We start from the raw sequence: 13947 nt of genomic DNA on the forward strand, positions 1-13947 counted from the left end.
ATCTGGTTCTGTCAGTTGATTAGCATTTTAGATGAAAGACAATAGCTACAGGGAGTATGTAGCTGCCAAGCACTTATCAAAAAGAATTTTTCAAATCACCCCTTATTTTTTTAAAAGAGGGGAAGGAAAAGGATATAAGCAGCTTTTAAAAATAATTATCCTTGTTTTGGAACTGTTATATGTGAGAGATCCATTATTTGAAAGCAAATACGTATGCACAAAGGCCACAGGGAGACATTTTTCTGAGGTAAATTAATTCTAGGACATTATAATACGATGTGGTGGAGCATATATTTATAAGCCTGTAACTGCACTCAGTTCAAGTGTTCAGGAATGAGTATCAGTGCCTGAACAAACTTAAGATGTATATGTGTTGGCTGATATACTCATTCCCCGTTGTTTGTTATTATTTCCTTTATTAGCATTTGAAATTCATAAAGAACATTGGATACCATAAAGTAAATATGTTATTGTGTCCAGAATATTTGTCTGAGTGGCAGAAATTAAAGACTGTAGAGAGAAGGACTGAGAGAGGACTTGGACAGGTCAGCTAATACTTTTCTTCTGCTGCAAGGCAAGATCAAACTATAGCTAAACCACTCTTGACAGATGTTTGTCTAACAAGTTCTTAAAAAAAATACATTTATGGAGATGGTGAAATTTCCTTAAGCAATTTGTTCCAGTGTCCTACTGTTGTTATTGTGAAAGTGTTTTCTGATGTCTCATCTAAGTATCTTTCATTGGGATTTAAATTCATTACTTCTTGTGTTGCCCACACTTAATGTGGATAACAATTAGCCTTAGTCTTTTTTTGCATTGTATAAATCAAGTCTGTGGTGCAAATTCTTTGTAGTAAAATAGGAATGTAATTACCTTATTTTTAGTGGACACAAATTATTTCTCTCAATCTGGATTAGGGATTAAAAAAGTACGCTTTGGCAGAATGTATAGTCTGAAACAAAGTGAGTTTGGATTCTATACCTGATTCTGCATGTGATGTAGCACAGGTACTGCACCTAGTACATGAAACTTTGATTTCTGTGTTGTCTTTCATTTAGTTTCGTAATATTACAAAGAATAAAACTTAGTTGGGATGTGTAACAGTATAAATATACAATTGCACTTGCTGATCAATAAATAATGACTATATCACAGACCTAGAACCTTTATTGCCTTGGTTTGTTTGATGTTTCCTAATAATTGATGGGAGTCTGTTCACTGACTTTAATGAGATTTAGATGAATCTCCTGCTGCTGAGAGTAGTGAGATTCTTTTAGTAGAGGTGAATTACTGGGTGTTCCTGGAACAACACAGATTTAATTATTTATTATCAAGAGTTAATGAGAAAACAATGGAGTTTTACAGTATTAAAATACCGTTTAATAAAAAAAAAAAAAAAAGTTGAACCTCCTCATTGTAATTTTAAAATATGGTTGTTCATAGCATTTATTTTATTCCATGTAGTTGCTTTGCTTATTATGGCTTAAATTCTAAAGTGTTTTTAGTCTTTGACTATTCCTATTGACTTCAACACTATATGCAAGGCTACTCTTTTTCAGTTGCAATCTTTAGTTTGTCAGCTTTATATGACGCAGGTTTTGTTTAATATACAAACATGATGCAACTGTTTGGGTGCTATGTAAATAATAAGGTTGTGATCAAAGTTATTTAAATGATTTTGAATTCAATTGAAATATGCACTTTTTGGATTCCACCCAAAAGTGGAGGAGTGCCTGTTTAGGAGAAGGCGCAGTAGAGTCTTGATAAGAGGCACGGTTAATGAGGTACAACATATTCCAGTTTTCTCATGCTGCTATCTTGTGCAGCCTATCTTCTTGGGATTACTAAAGAATAACTGCTGACTGTCCAAATCTAATTTGGCTCAGTGCACATCGGTCTTTCTGCCAGATGGAGTGTATTTCTAGTTTTGCTCACTAGAATTCAGATAAACTGTGGTTGGCAGAATGTGGCAACTTTGACTTTGATATAACCCAGTACACTGTAATGGAAAATAGAAATAAGCTCCTGGACATCAATGTCCATAGGTCTGACTGTGAAAAAAGGCATCAATTGACTAGCATTCTTGATGGAAGTTCACCAGCTTGTTTCACTCTGCATATCTAAAGCGGGCTGTCAATATGGCATCACTGAATACCTTAATAAAAACTGCACAGGCACCAAATTTTTCCTTTCATTGGAGTGCTGCCAAAACCAAATGTCTTCATTTTTTATCATGGATGTAGCATTTCTGTGTGAGGAGAAGAGGAGTGTGGAAGAAAAGTCTGCCTGAAACAACAGAAGGGAGTGAAATAAACAGTTAGCCAAACTTCTGTGCTGACTAAGGATAATCCTGTGTTCTGAAGGAATTTTGAATAAAAAGTCCAGGCATTCTGGCAGTAAGATCTTGGTTATATTTTTTTGGAGTAGGTAACCTGGCAAAGGATAACATTTCTTGTTGTAAGAGTGGATAATTATAATCATTGATGTCTGTTTTTAACCTTTTTATTTATACTTTTGGGGAATCCTCTTGCATCTATAATGAGAAAATAATGTGCTGTGAAATCCTCAATTAGTAATAAGTTGTCTGGATCAGTTTTTCTGTGCCAGCAGTTACACCTGAAACTAATTTATTTTTCTCATCTGCTGTTATTTTAATTTGCATTGGTAGCATTAAATAAACACTCTTCATGTGACAATATTACAGAAAAATAGTTTAATATAAGCTATCCACTTTGTTCTTTATGATTCAAGGACAGCATGTCTTGGGGCATGTGACCTGTTTAGGAAAATTAATTAATTGCTATGCTTTTCTAATGTTAACATTAGAAATAAAAATGTGTTCTCCAAATTATCCCTTTCTTATCCAGTAGGCTAAAATAAACTGGTAGCTTAGCTATCACATCACTCCTTTGATTTCAGACAGGTCCATTTCTTTTTTCAGGCTCAGCTCATATTGCAGTTGTTGAATTTAGAACCACAAAAATGTTATTGTCATTTCAGTTCTGCTGCTTTTTTAAGAGCTCAGCTGTGTACGTAGGGACAGTCCCTTAGCATCTGAAATGTTTATTCCAATGAGGACATACTGGACATATTGAGAGTGCCCCCTTGCACCATCTGGCCACCTTTTGTTGATATTAGTTACAGAGAAGGACTCAGCTTTTCCTCCATTTCTGCCTGATCATTTTTGTTTTGAAAAAAGAATAAATATGATACCAATGAATAGCCAAAGCAAGCACATTCTGCGTCATAACTGTACAGTTACCAAGAAGAGGGATCCCTACTGGTCACAAACTCTTTAATGCTAGTACGGTTTTTATCACATAAACTTAAAGATGAGGGCCTGTGAGTTGGTCTATTGGCATAATCTTTGGTAGTGTCTGACATGACTGCTGCTTAATCTTTCTATTACAGTTCTTGCATTAAATGTCATTCTATTTTTGATGTATCTTCCCTTCTGTTTATTTGGTCCCTTGCCTCCATGAGGCTGCCCATGAAAAAATTAATTTGATTCTTCTGGAATCTGCTGCTTCCTGTGCTGTAGACCTGAGGAACTCCATGTGCTCTTGCAAATAACTGAATAACATTGATTTAATGATTCAGACAATGACATAGATGAACCTCAGGAACAGGTATGCTTTGAAACCATCAGATGATCAGATAATTCACATTGGAAAGAACTTAAGGAGGTTGTCTAGTCCGAATTTCAATACACAAGACCTCACGATTCCTAAAGTTTTGTTTAGTATCAGAAATGAATCCATGAGAAAAAAACCCCCAACATTCACATGTGTTAAAAAAATCTTTTTAGTTCGTTTTACAGTTGGAATGTGCTATGGATTTAGCATGTCTCAGAGGGAATACTTTTTCTCGATTCTTACTGAACAAATGAAACTCTACTCTGGCTTATTAACAGAGAAATCAAAATGAATGGCAATAATCCAGATATCTGCTGTAGTCCTATTTCAGAATGTTTATATTAACACAGCTAGTATGTAAAACGTTTCGGTTTTAATTAAGGCTTAAGAAAGTAAACTGTTTAAAGAGAGGTGAGTGAAGTCATCCGAGTAAATATGCCAACCTGAAGAACAGCTCCCCAAATTAAACCAAGAAGCATTATGAAAAATGATTCATTAAAGATTTTTCAAAATTTTTTCATAAGCCTCCACTGTTTGCTGTGCAAGTGAAGTTTCCAGTATCACACAGACTGTTCATTCCTATAGCATTCTCCAGATGAACAGAAGCAAGTAACGAAAGTTTGCAAAACAAATACGAAGAGCATCACTTTAGCCAAGCTGCTGTACAGTGCTGATTTTTCTTCTACAGTCAAGGCCAATGCAGCTCAAAAATAGAAGTCACTTCTGTACTCTGTGTTGGAGTGATGGTTGAAAGAAGTTTATTTAGTCCAGACTTCTAGCTCCTTTGGTGCTGGTATATCACTCACTCACAAAAAAGCAGAACAGCAGTCTGCTCAGTTCACATCCTCAGGTGGCAAAGGTACAAAGAAGTTGATAGAAGTAAGGTTTGTATTTCTTTAGGTATGCTGAGTACCCGTGTACCCTTAATTTACTGTGGAGTACATTTGAAGAACTTGTATTAGCTTGATTTGTACCAGATCTAGCTGTGGCAACCTGTGCCCATTGCACATCAGGCTTTCCACAGAAGCTGCTCTCGAGTAGGGCTGAACTGTCTGGGACTTGATAGAATTCAGGGTCTCTGGAGGGCACAGTGGTGTCTAAGCAATTCCCCCAATTCAATACTTGTTCCCGCTATAAGTCTGGTTCATAAAATGGCTTCCAAATGCTTCTGCTTCTTGAAACTGAATTATTATTTCATATTTCAAGTGAGCAGACCTTTTTCTTTTATTGTAGTGAACTAATTACAGGGTTATTAGTGCTCCATAGCCTTCTAGCCAGATGATATTAGTTGCTTGACTGAGTACTAGTGTTATCGTTGATTGATGTTGAAATGGTTTGCCCACAATCCCCTAGTAACTCTTATCTACAGAGATTCAGCCCAGTGGTCTAGTCACTAAACTGTGTAACTTTTCATTATTTGCTCATTACTTTTGCCAGATTTTAGCTACCTGGTCTAGAATTTTCCTTCCTGAAGCAGTAAGTGTCATCTCTTTCCAGGAACAATATCAAGAAACATGCATTATTTTTCCTATATAGATTTTTAAATGAATAAAATAATTCTTACAAGCCCTGCAGGAAACTCTTCTGCTCTGCAATATGGAAACACTGTTGAAATCCAGGAGAGAATCTTCCTTGAGTCATGGATGTATTTTCATTCTTCTGCCCCCCATCTAGATATTTTCAGGTTATAATTTTCCCCTCAATCTGCCACTTGTTATGAGTTTCAAACAACCACATGCAGAGTTTGGTCCCTAAATGCTTTTCATCTTGTTCTGCTGTAGGTTTGCACTGTTTCAGAGCTGTAAGAATGAAGGCACTTGCCCTGCAATTTTGAGACATGCTGGTAAATAGACATTAGAGACAACTCTTTGTGGCTGATAGTGCTCTTCCTTTTAGTGCCAAAGAAGATTCCTGGGCTACAGAACAAAAATTAGACATGAGGAAAGAGGATAGTAAGGATTAGAGGAATCGGAAGCCAGTGGGAATGGGAAAGGAATCTGGGAAGTGACTGTGGGGAAACAGTGACTGCTGAGATCTGAGATGGGAGGAAAAAAAAGAATAGTTAAATGTGTACATGCAGGAGACTAAGACTTAGGAGTGAAGAAGCTGAGAGGGAAAGAAGGAAATAAAAGGGGAGGAGATTTGGGTTTGATAGGCCGTGGAGCGTTGGACATCTCAACTTTTGAGGTGAATCTAGGAGACAGGAGTAAAGCTGTGGCCGAAATGGAAGCATGGGAAGAGGGAACCAGTTTATACAGTGAAGAAACTAGGATAAGCCAGGAAAGGTGGAGTGGGTGTGAAGAGGGAAGACCACGCTCTGTTTAGCACAGGAGAAGAATCAGTTCTGATCACTAAAGGAGAGTGACCAAATGTCGTTCAAAACAAAAACCTGGAACAAAACTCAATTCTAATGAAATCTAACAACTGCAGGCTCAGTAGACATGCGGGGTTTATGACACACTATTTTTCCCCATAATCACCACCTTTGAACTCTTCAGTTACACTGGCAATAATTACTCCCCTTCCTTGTTCCCCTCTGGGGCTCATAATTTTCTTAACTTTGCCTTTGCTTATAGCCTACTCTGCTCTGCAGGTGCCAGCAATTCTTGTCTTTCAAACTGTCTTTTATTAACGTAGTTCAGCTGAATTCAGAACAGTTGTTCATAACCCATACCTTCTGTTACAAGAGCTGAAAAGAATTTGTATGCATTAAGTTGGTCTCTCTTTTTTCTTAACTATAAAAATTGTTCTTATGAAGTTATTACTGAGCCTTACGAACTTTGCTTTGCAAGAAATACTTGTTCCTCTGAGTGCTTTCGGTGTTGCTTGCAGGTTTGTTTTTGCAGTGTTGCCAACAGAGTGAGATTTTTCATGTTTTCTGCTGTTTTGTGAGATTGAATGGGGGAGGTTGGTATGATGATGATGAAGATGATGATGATTATTATTATTTCTCTTGGGAATATATTAGAAGATGGAACATGGATAAACGGAGCCTCAAGGGTGACTCATGTTTTTGTTTAGCTTGAACTAGGTCCAGCTTCTAAGAGGAACTTGATTTTAGGTGCATGTTTTTGCAAAGTGTTCTAAACTGCAGCTATAATTCCGGAGGTCTCAATAGCATGTGTTTGTTTTTATTTAGAAACATGTTTAAGGAATGTTTTTGGTGGGTGAATGTAAAATAAATAAAACTGTCTCAATCTGGAGGTTTCAATTCTTTGGCATGTTCAGTGTCAGCAAAAATCAAGTAGAAAAACATTATTTAGAGAATGGATTCAGTTAATTTTTATGATTTTCTTTGCAAAGAATTGTCTGTACACTCAGTTGCAAGATGCAAAAGTATGACTTCTTAGGTCGTGTTTGCTTTTTACTTTGTAAATGTTTCTGCATATTTGGAAGGTGGCTAAAATTTGTTTTTAGCATGGGCCACTGCCTGCTTGTCTTTGGGTAACACAAATTCAGAAAGTACTTTTTGAAACAGCATGCTGTTACCATATAAATTGCCACTGAGTGTATAACAGTGCAACACCTTCATACTATTGCTTCTATAATGTTGTTCAAGGTGTGGTTCTAATTTTTTTGCCATTATTATAAATTCTCAGTAAATGTTGTTTATAACTCAGTTTTTGTTAAAAAAAACAAAAAAACACAAAAAACCCAAACAAACCAACAACCAGAAAAAACACCCAAACAACAAAACCTTGCTCTCATGTGCAATGTGAATATCTTAGCTTGTGAATATTTTGAAATTTGTCTGCAGAGCCATTGATGACATTCATTTGTAAGTTGTTAGGGGAATGAAGCAAAATCAGGGCTTCACCTGGTTTTTGTTTGGTTTAGGGGATTTGTTCTTATGTCTTATAAATGACTGTTCACTGAGAATGTATTCGTAGTACTTTATTCATACACTTGTGATTTACCTTTTGAATGTAATAGGTAAGGATAGAATAAGAATGTAATAATGCTATATGTTTAAAAAATGTAGTTTAATGGATATTTCTAATAACTGTAACTGTACTTTAATGAAAAGGAATTTCAACATGTAAACCTAGTTTGCAAGTTGAACAATAAATGTTCCTCTGGTAACTTATAGAGCATAGATGCTTTTGTCCTAGTCAGCTGCGTACTAGGGGCATACACTTTATCTGTATTTCAGTATACTTAGGTATCTGTAAAACATGAGACAAAGTCAAATTTGCAAAATAAGAAGTATTTATTATGTTGCCTGCTTAGAAACAGCTTTCCATGTGTATCATGACCTGAATGAGACAGCTGCAGAATTTGGCCAAGCAGAGCTGCAGTAGTGTGTACAATGGCTTTGTTGGTCATTTCAGCAGAAGTACGACAGACGTATGTAGTGAGCTGAGATGTGAGAGAAAAATGTTGATGAAAGACTCTAAATTTAAAAATGTGTTAATTATTGTAGGTTTTTATTGACCTTTGTTCTATATTAAAACTTAGAGATTGTTTTCCAGCTCCAGTATAAGCATGTATCTTTCACTTGTACTTCACTAAAATTCTTCACATGATTTAAAAGTTTTATGTACAAAAGTTCAGAGCAAGTAGGATTCTCCCATCTACCTGTGAGAGATGAGAGGAATTTGACCACACAATTCTTACTAAAATTAGCAGGCATTATATGGTCTAATCTACAGCCCCTCTCATGAAATGTCCCTGGTGCAGATTTCACCATATGATGAGTGATTGTGTTCCGTCTACTGATCTGTTGCTGGTTTTGAATGATAAGAGTGTTACAGAGTTAATGCTTGGACTATGTGTTATGTACTAATTCTGAAATGTATTTTAATTGCAGGGATATTAAACCAGACAACATCCTGATGGATATGAATGGACATATTCGATTAGCAGATTTTGGTTCTTGTCTGAAACTGATGGAAGATGGAACGGTAAGTTAGAAAGAATGCTATATTCCTAAACACCTTTTCTTCAGTCCTTTGCTAGCTACTAAAATGTGTGCTAATAACGAGAAAAGGTGCCTAATGTTGAATGAAATGGAATTGTAATGGTATTGGTATGTAACTGACCTTGGTTCAAAGTATGACTGCACACTGCTTGGATTTACTGTGTATTAAAAGCTTTTTAGATGCATATAGTCAACTCCTGAATAAATAAAGAGAAGCTGCACTATCAGTAGTGAGTAGGTGTTTGTTGATGAACTATGAATCTCTCAGTTTTGAGCTCTGAGCTCTAATCTGTATTGAAAATGTAAGCTTTAGTATAAGCAGGATGAGGTACTGAAATATGATGATGTGCTAATTGTAGTATATTTAAACTTGCACAGTATGTAGTAGGTGTGACTAGAATGTAATTCCAGTATGTTAATCATGTCCCAGAGTGTTACAAAGTATTTGAGTTAATATATGTGATTACCCAATCTATAATTACTTAACAGTTCTAAGCCTAAGAATTGACAGTTTTGTTCTTTCTCTGTTATTAAATATTTGTAAGAGTTTAGCAAAAGTATGTTATCGCGATGCCTATTAATGTAGTGCTATGGATGCTTAAGTATTTTTTAATGAATTTAGAAGTCTTTGTTTGTGTTTAGTTGTTACTGTTACAACCAGAACATTAGGCTAAATTTATATGCACATGCACAGTGCCACAAACGGCAGTGTCCGTAATGATGGCAGTTGATTTTAGTCCTGGAAATGTAACTTCTACAGGTTCAATCTTCAGTGGCAGTTGGAACACCAGACTACATCTCTCCAGAAATCTTGCAGGCCATGGAAGATGGAAAAGGGAAGTATGGGCCCGAGTGTGACTGGTGGTCCTTAGGCGTTTGCATGTATGAAATGCTTTATGGAGAAACGCCCTTTTATGCTGAGTCCTTGGTGGAGACCTATGGGAAAATAATGAACCACAAAGTTAGTGCACTTTCTCTTTCTGTCTCTCTCTAAGCTAATTTTTAATAAGTAATAGGGTAACTTGAAGGCTTATTTAAAAACGAGGTTTTATGTACTAATTATGTTAACGTTCATAAATGTAAAACAAAAAATATGTTTCCATATAGTAAGTTTATGGTTATGAATTGCAGATGGCTTTGCTGTAGGATAAAGCAGTTCAAAACTAAGTCTGGATTTGGAAACATGGCTGTTAGTTCACTCTATGGAGTAAATCTTGGCTACGTTATATCACTCCTTTTGTGTTACTTTCTTCTGGCGGATCCATTGGTTGGCTTATGCAGAAGATTCTTAAATGTTCTTCCACATGGAGGTAGCTGTAGAAGTCAACAGTGTAAGAGAAATTTAAATAAAGAAGAAAAACTAGGAGACCAAAAAATTTCAATAGTTTCTATCCTTTGGAGAAGTCTTTTTCCTAGAAACCTTACTGCATGTATTTAAGAGCTGGAACATTTGCATGTTTCTTTTTCTACATAATGATTTTCACTAAGAAGGGTGATTTTTCCAACTTTTTCTTGGTAATAAACTATTTTCTCTTATTTTAATCTTTAAGGAGAGGTTTCAGTTTCCTGCCCAAGTGACAGATGTCTCTGAAAGTGCAAAGGACCTCATCCGAAGGCTCATTTGTAGCAGGGAGCATCGACTTGGACAAAATGGCATAGAAGACTTTAAGAACCATCCATTTTTTGCTGGGATTGATTGGGACAACATTAGAAACTGTGAGGCACCTTATATCCCAGAAGTCAGCAGCCCCACTGATACATCAAACTTCGATGTGGATGATGATTGCTTAAAAAATTCTGTAAGTATAGAATTCACGTTTTGACAAATCTGCTTTTGTAGTATACTTTATAACAAAATACATGTAAATGGCAGTTTATTTCAGTGTGTTCACTATGTCCTGCATAAATAACAAATAAGTGCTGCTTTGAAGAACTGTGGGGCAAATACATTCATAGTTTGGAGGCTGATGCTCCAAACATAGATGTGTAAGGATAACTTCAGTTTAGTTTTGTAAATTCATTGTAACTTTACACGTATTTAACTAACACATGTATCTGCTACTTGCAGTAACAAGTTCTTAGTGTCCGTGTCTTACAAAAAATAATATATTTACATGTAGATAGTCTGCAAGACACAGTATTTCTAGCAGAGCATGGTTTAGACTTGTATTAAGTTTGCCTAATGCATTTTATTGTGCTCTACTCTAATTGCTCATATCTCTGTCAGATTCCATTCAGTTCATTCCCACTAAAATTTTTCCAGCTTGTTTTCTAACTTCAGTTGAGTTTTGGGAAATTTAGGAGAAATGTTACAGCCACTTTTTCAGGAACAGTCTTAGTGAGAAAGAAATGATTTTGCCTTTACTTAAAAAGCTTTGCAGCTATTGATTTTTAACAACCTTAGTGTTTCTATGCTTTTGAACAAGAACTTTGACAAATGAGAGAGGTCTTAGTAGCAGAGGAATGCCTTGTGTTGTCTCCTTGGAAATACTTTGGGGGGGGGTGAAAGATGCAGAAACCTGCTGTTTGCATGCAAGGTGAAGCATTTTCACCATTTTAGCTTTTGTTTTCTGAACTGCCTGTGCATCTCAGTTCCACTGAGCTTCCTGGACCTGCAAATAAGTGATAGGCAACCTGAATTGATACAGGCAAGATGATCATTATTTGCATGCCTTTTCTTCCAGCTGCACAGTAAAACATGCAAACACTTTGACTAGATGAAATCCAGTGGTAGACATATGTGGTGTGGACCATTAGGTCTCAGAGTCCTTTCATATAGCCAAATTAAGCAAATCAGTATAGCTGCCTAGGACAACTTCCCCCCCCCCCCCCCCCCCCCCCGGTTTTCCTTATTTGCATCTGGTATTGCTCATCTCCCTTCTCAACTGAAGTATTTTTATCTTAAAACTTTTTACACAGTCTTCAGATATCTGTTTGCACATTATTCTGTCCAGGAACAGCTATCAGGGTGGGGTAGCAGGAATGGATGCTCTGTGTAGCAAGTCTTTGTGAAGCTGTGTCTGTGAAGCTGAAATACCTTTTAGAGGTTATTCATACGTTCTAATGTTGGCCCTGGGGGTCTTCCATTTTAGGGCCTAATCTCCCAGCTGAGGCACTCAAAAGGTGCCTGTGTTGTGTGAATGTTTCCCCATTGTAAAGAAGCAGGGAGCTGCAGGTGAAGAAAGAATGCTCCTGTGATGAGTTGTTGGGCTCAGACTTGAAAACGGAGTCCAGTTCTTAATTTGCTTTAGACTTTGGGGGTGAAAAGCAATGCCATTGAACTGTTCGAGATGAACACTAGTTTCTGGAGCTTCATTTTCAGTTTCCTCACTTGAAACATGTAAAGGTAGTTTTTTTTGTTTTTGTTTAATTTAAGGTTATATTTTTACCATTTCTTTTCGCACCTAGCATCTCTGAAAAAAACCTAGCCTGAGGCATTGCATGACTGAGGGTGTTTTACATTTTTGCGTCAACTAGTGGGCATTGTATTTAGTATTGCTTCCCCTCAAATTCTTCTATGTACCTTTGGAGGTGTTTTTCCTGCCGTCTTTCATACACATCTTTTGAGGAAGGTTCACATACTTGCATTACTATTGCGGAAGTCAGCACCACAGATAAGCCCATGGGACTTTTTCTTTTCTTTTAAATTCTTTGCAAGGTTTGAATGGCATACAGCAAATGAGGAATGCCCAGTGCTGAAGATAAAAGGCAGTGTTGAAAAAGCCATGATGGTTATTGTTCTGCCTGAACTTGGAATGAGTCTGTGGTCCCATGAAAAAATTATATACGTAATAATGAAATTCAAACAATATGTTAGAAGTACACATAAACACAAAGGACAAACCAGTGGTGTTAGGCAGCCTAAGTTCTGCAGGTTTTTAGTTTTTAACTGTTTGGTTTAGTAGCCTTACTGATAGGCATGACAGACATAGATTCAGTTATAATTTTGTCAGTATGATAATACAGTTGAATTTACACAAGTAGCAAGAAATAAGTTTTTTGTTCTCTGCCAAAGAATCAGCAAAGAAACAAATTCTCTACAGAATCTTACACTGTTATCAATAGAGATGATATTTTAGAACCAACACTCAGTTACCAGTGTGGTAACTGAAAACTGTCATATGGGCTGTTGAAATCACACAATTATGCATTTGGTCGTCTTTAAAGTTATTCGTAAAGACAGTTTTGAAACTTGAATCTATGAAATATGAAAATAAAGTATAAAGAGAAGTAAAGAATTTTACTTTTCCTAACCATAGTGTGTAATAATTGATATTTTTATTATCAGTTAGTGGAAAGTTAGGGTTTTGTAATTTGGTCTTGTCCTTAGTTTCCAAAATGCTCACCAAGGTGGACTTGATGTACTTATATAATCTAGCCATGTCATTGGTGGGTTTTTTGTTCAAAAGAAATCATTATGTTACCTTCTCTTAAAATTTAGAACCTTTTAGCACTTTCAGTGTGATAATCTTCTTAGGGAGTTTCTTTCGATGACTGCTAAGGCCATTTCTAGTATAGCAACATAAACCCTTGCATCTTGGGGTTAAACAGGAAACTTCTAACAGGATATTTAAGAATATTAGAACTTAATAATGGTTCGAATAATATAGTAACAGGGTTATTTTAGCCTGAGGGGAAGCTCAAAGGTTTGTCTTGGTTTGTAGTTCTTTGTCTGGCAGGAAAAAGGAGCAATGAAGGAAGAAATGGTCAAAGCACTAATGGGATTAGAAAACCCTGTTGTGTTACTTCTTTCTAGTAAATGTCTGACTGTTGTTTTCTCCAAATAGAGCGAGCCTGCTCAGAAGTGGGGTTGGTAAATTTAGAGGCAGGAAGCCCTGCTGACTCTATAGCAGAGAAAAGTATAGGAGGGAATAAAAGGCGATACTCTTTGTGCTAATAGCTTCTTGGAAAAAAGAAGGAATAAATTGGCTTTTAATAGGCATAATATTCTGCTTTCCTCTAATCATAGCCTATTTAATTAGAAAAGCATTTTTGTGCCAGCATGCTGTATTTTTTTATGTTGCATGCTATTATAAATAGATTTAGGTGATGCCGTTTCTTATTTGGGCTGTAGATAAGGATGGCTGTGAATATAGTTAATATAATACTATCACTAACACTTCACATATGGTTAAACTCGAAAAATCTTTTTCTTTTGAGTCAAGTGGTATATTACTTAATCAACTGTCCTATTATTTTTCTAGGAAACAATGCCTCCACCATCACACACTGCGTTTTCTGGCCATCATTTACCATTTGTGGGTTTCACATATACAAGTAGCTGGTAAGTTAAGAGTTCCAACAATGTCTGTAGGATAGTTGCATAATATCTTAAGTTTCTGTCTCTGAAACCAACTGCAAAAAGATACCAAAGAGTGTGGTTTGCTGAGG

General features: G+C 36.3%; 1 protein-coding gene across 13 annotated transcripts in view; it reads left to right on the forward strand.

The window, feature by feature from the left end:
- CDC42BPA (CDC42 binding protein kinase alpha) overlaps positions 1-13947 on the forward strand; it is a 191035-nt gene that overhangs the window by 101066 nt on the left and 76022 nt on the right. For all 13 annotated transcript variants that reach the window (XM_069800012.1, XM_069800005.1, XM_069800007.1 and 10 more), the window contains exons 8-11: positions 8446-8539; positions 9317-9517; positions 10107-10355; positions 13761-13840. In XM_069800012.1, the coding sequence (XP_069656113.1) occupies positions 8446-8539; positions 9317-9517; positions 10107-10355; positions 13761-13840 (624 nt within the window). The remainder of the gene's footprint in view (positions 1-8445; positions 8540-9316; positions 9518-10106; positions 10356-13760; positions 13841-13947) is intronic.

Source organism: Haliaeetus albicilla, chromosome 13, assembly GCF_947461875.1.
Source record: "Haliaeetus albicilla chromosome 13, bHalAlb1.1, whole genome shotgun sequence".
Classification (NCBI taxonomy): domain Eukaryota; kingdom Metazoa; phylum Chordata; class Aves; order Accipitriformes; family Accipitridae; genus Haliaeetus; species Haliaeetus albicilla.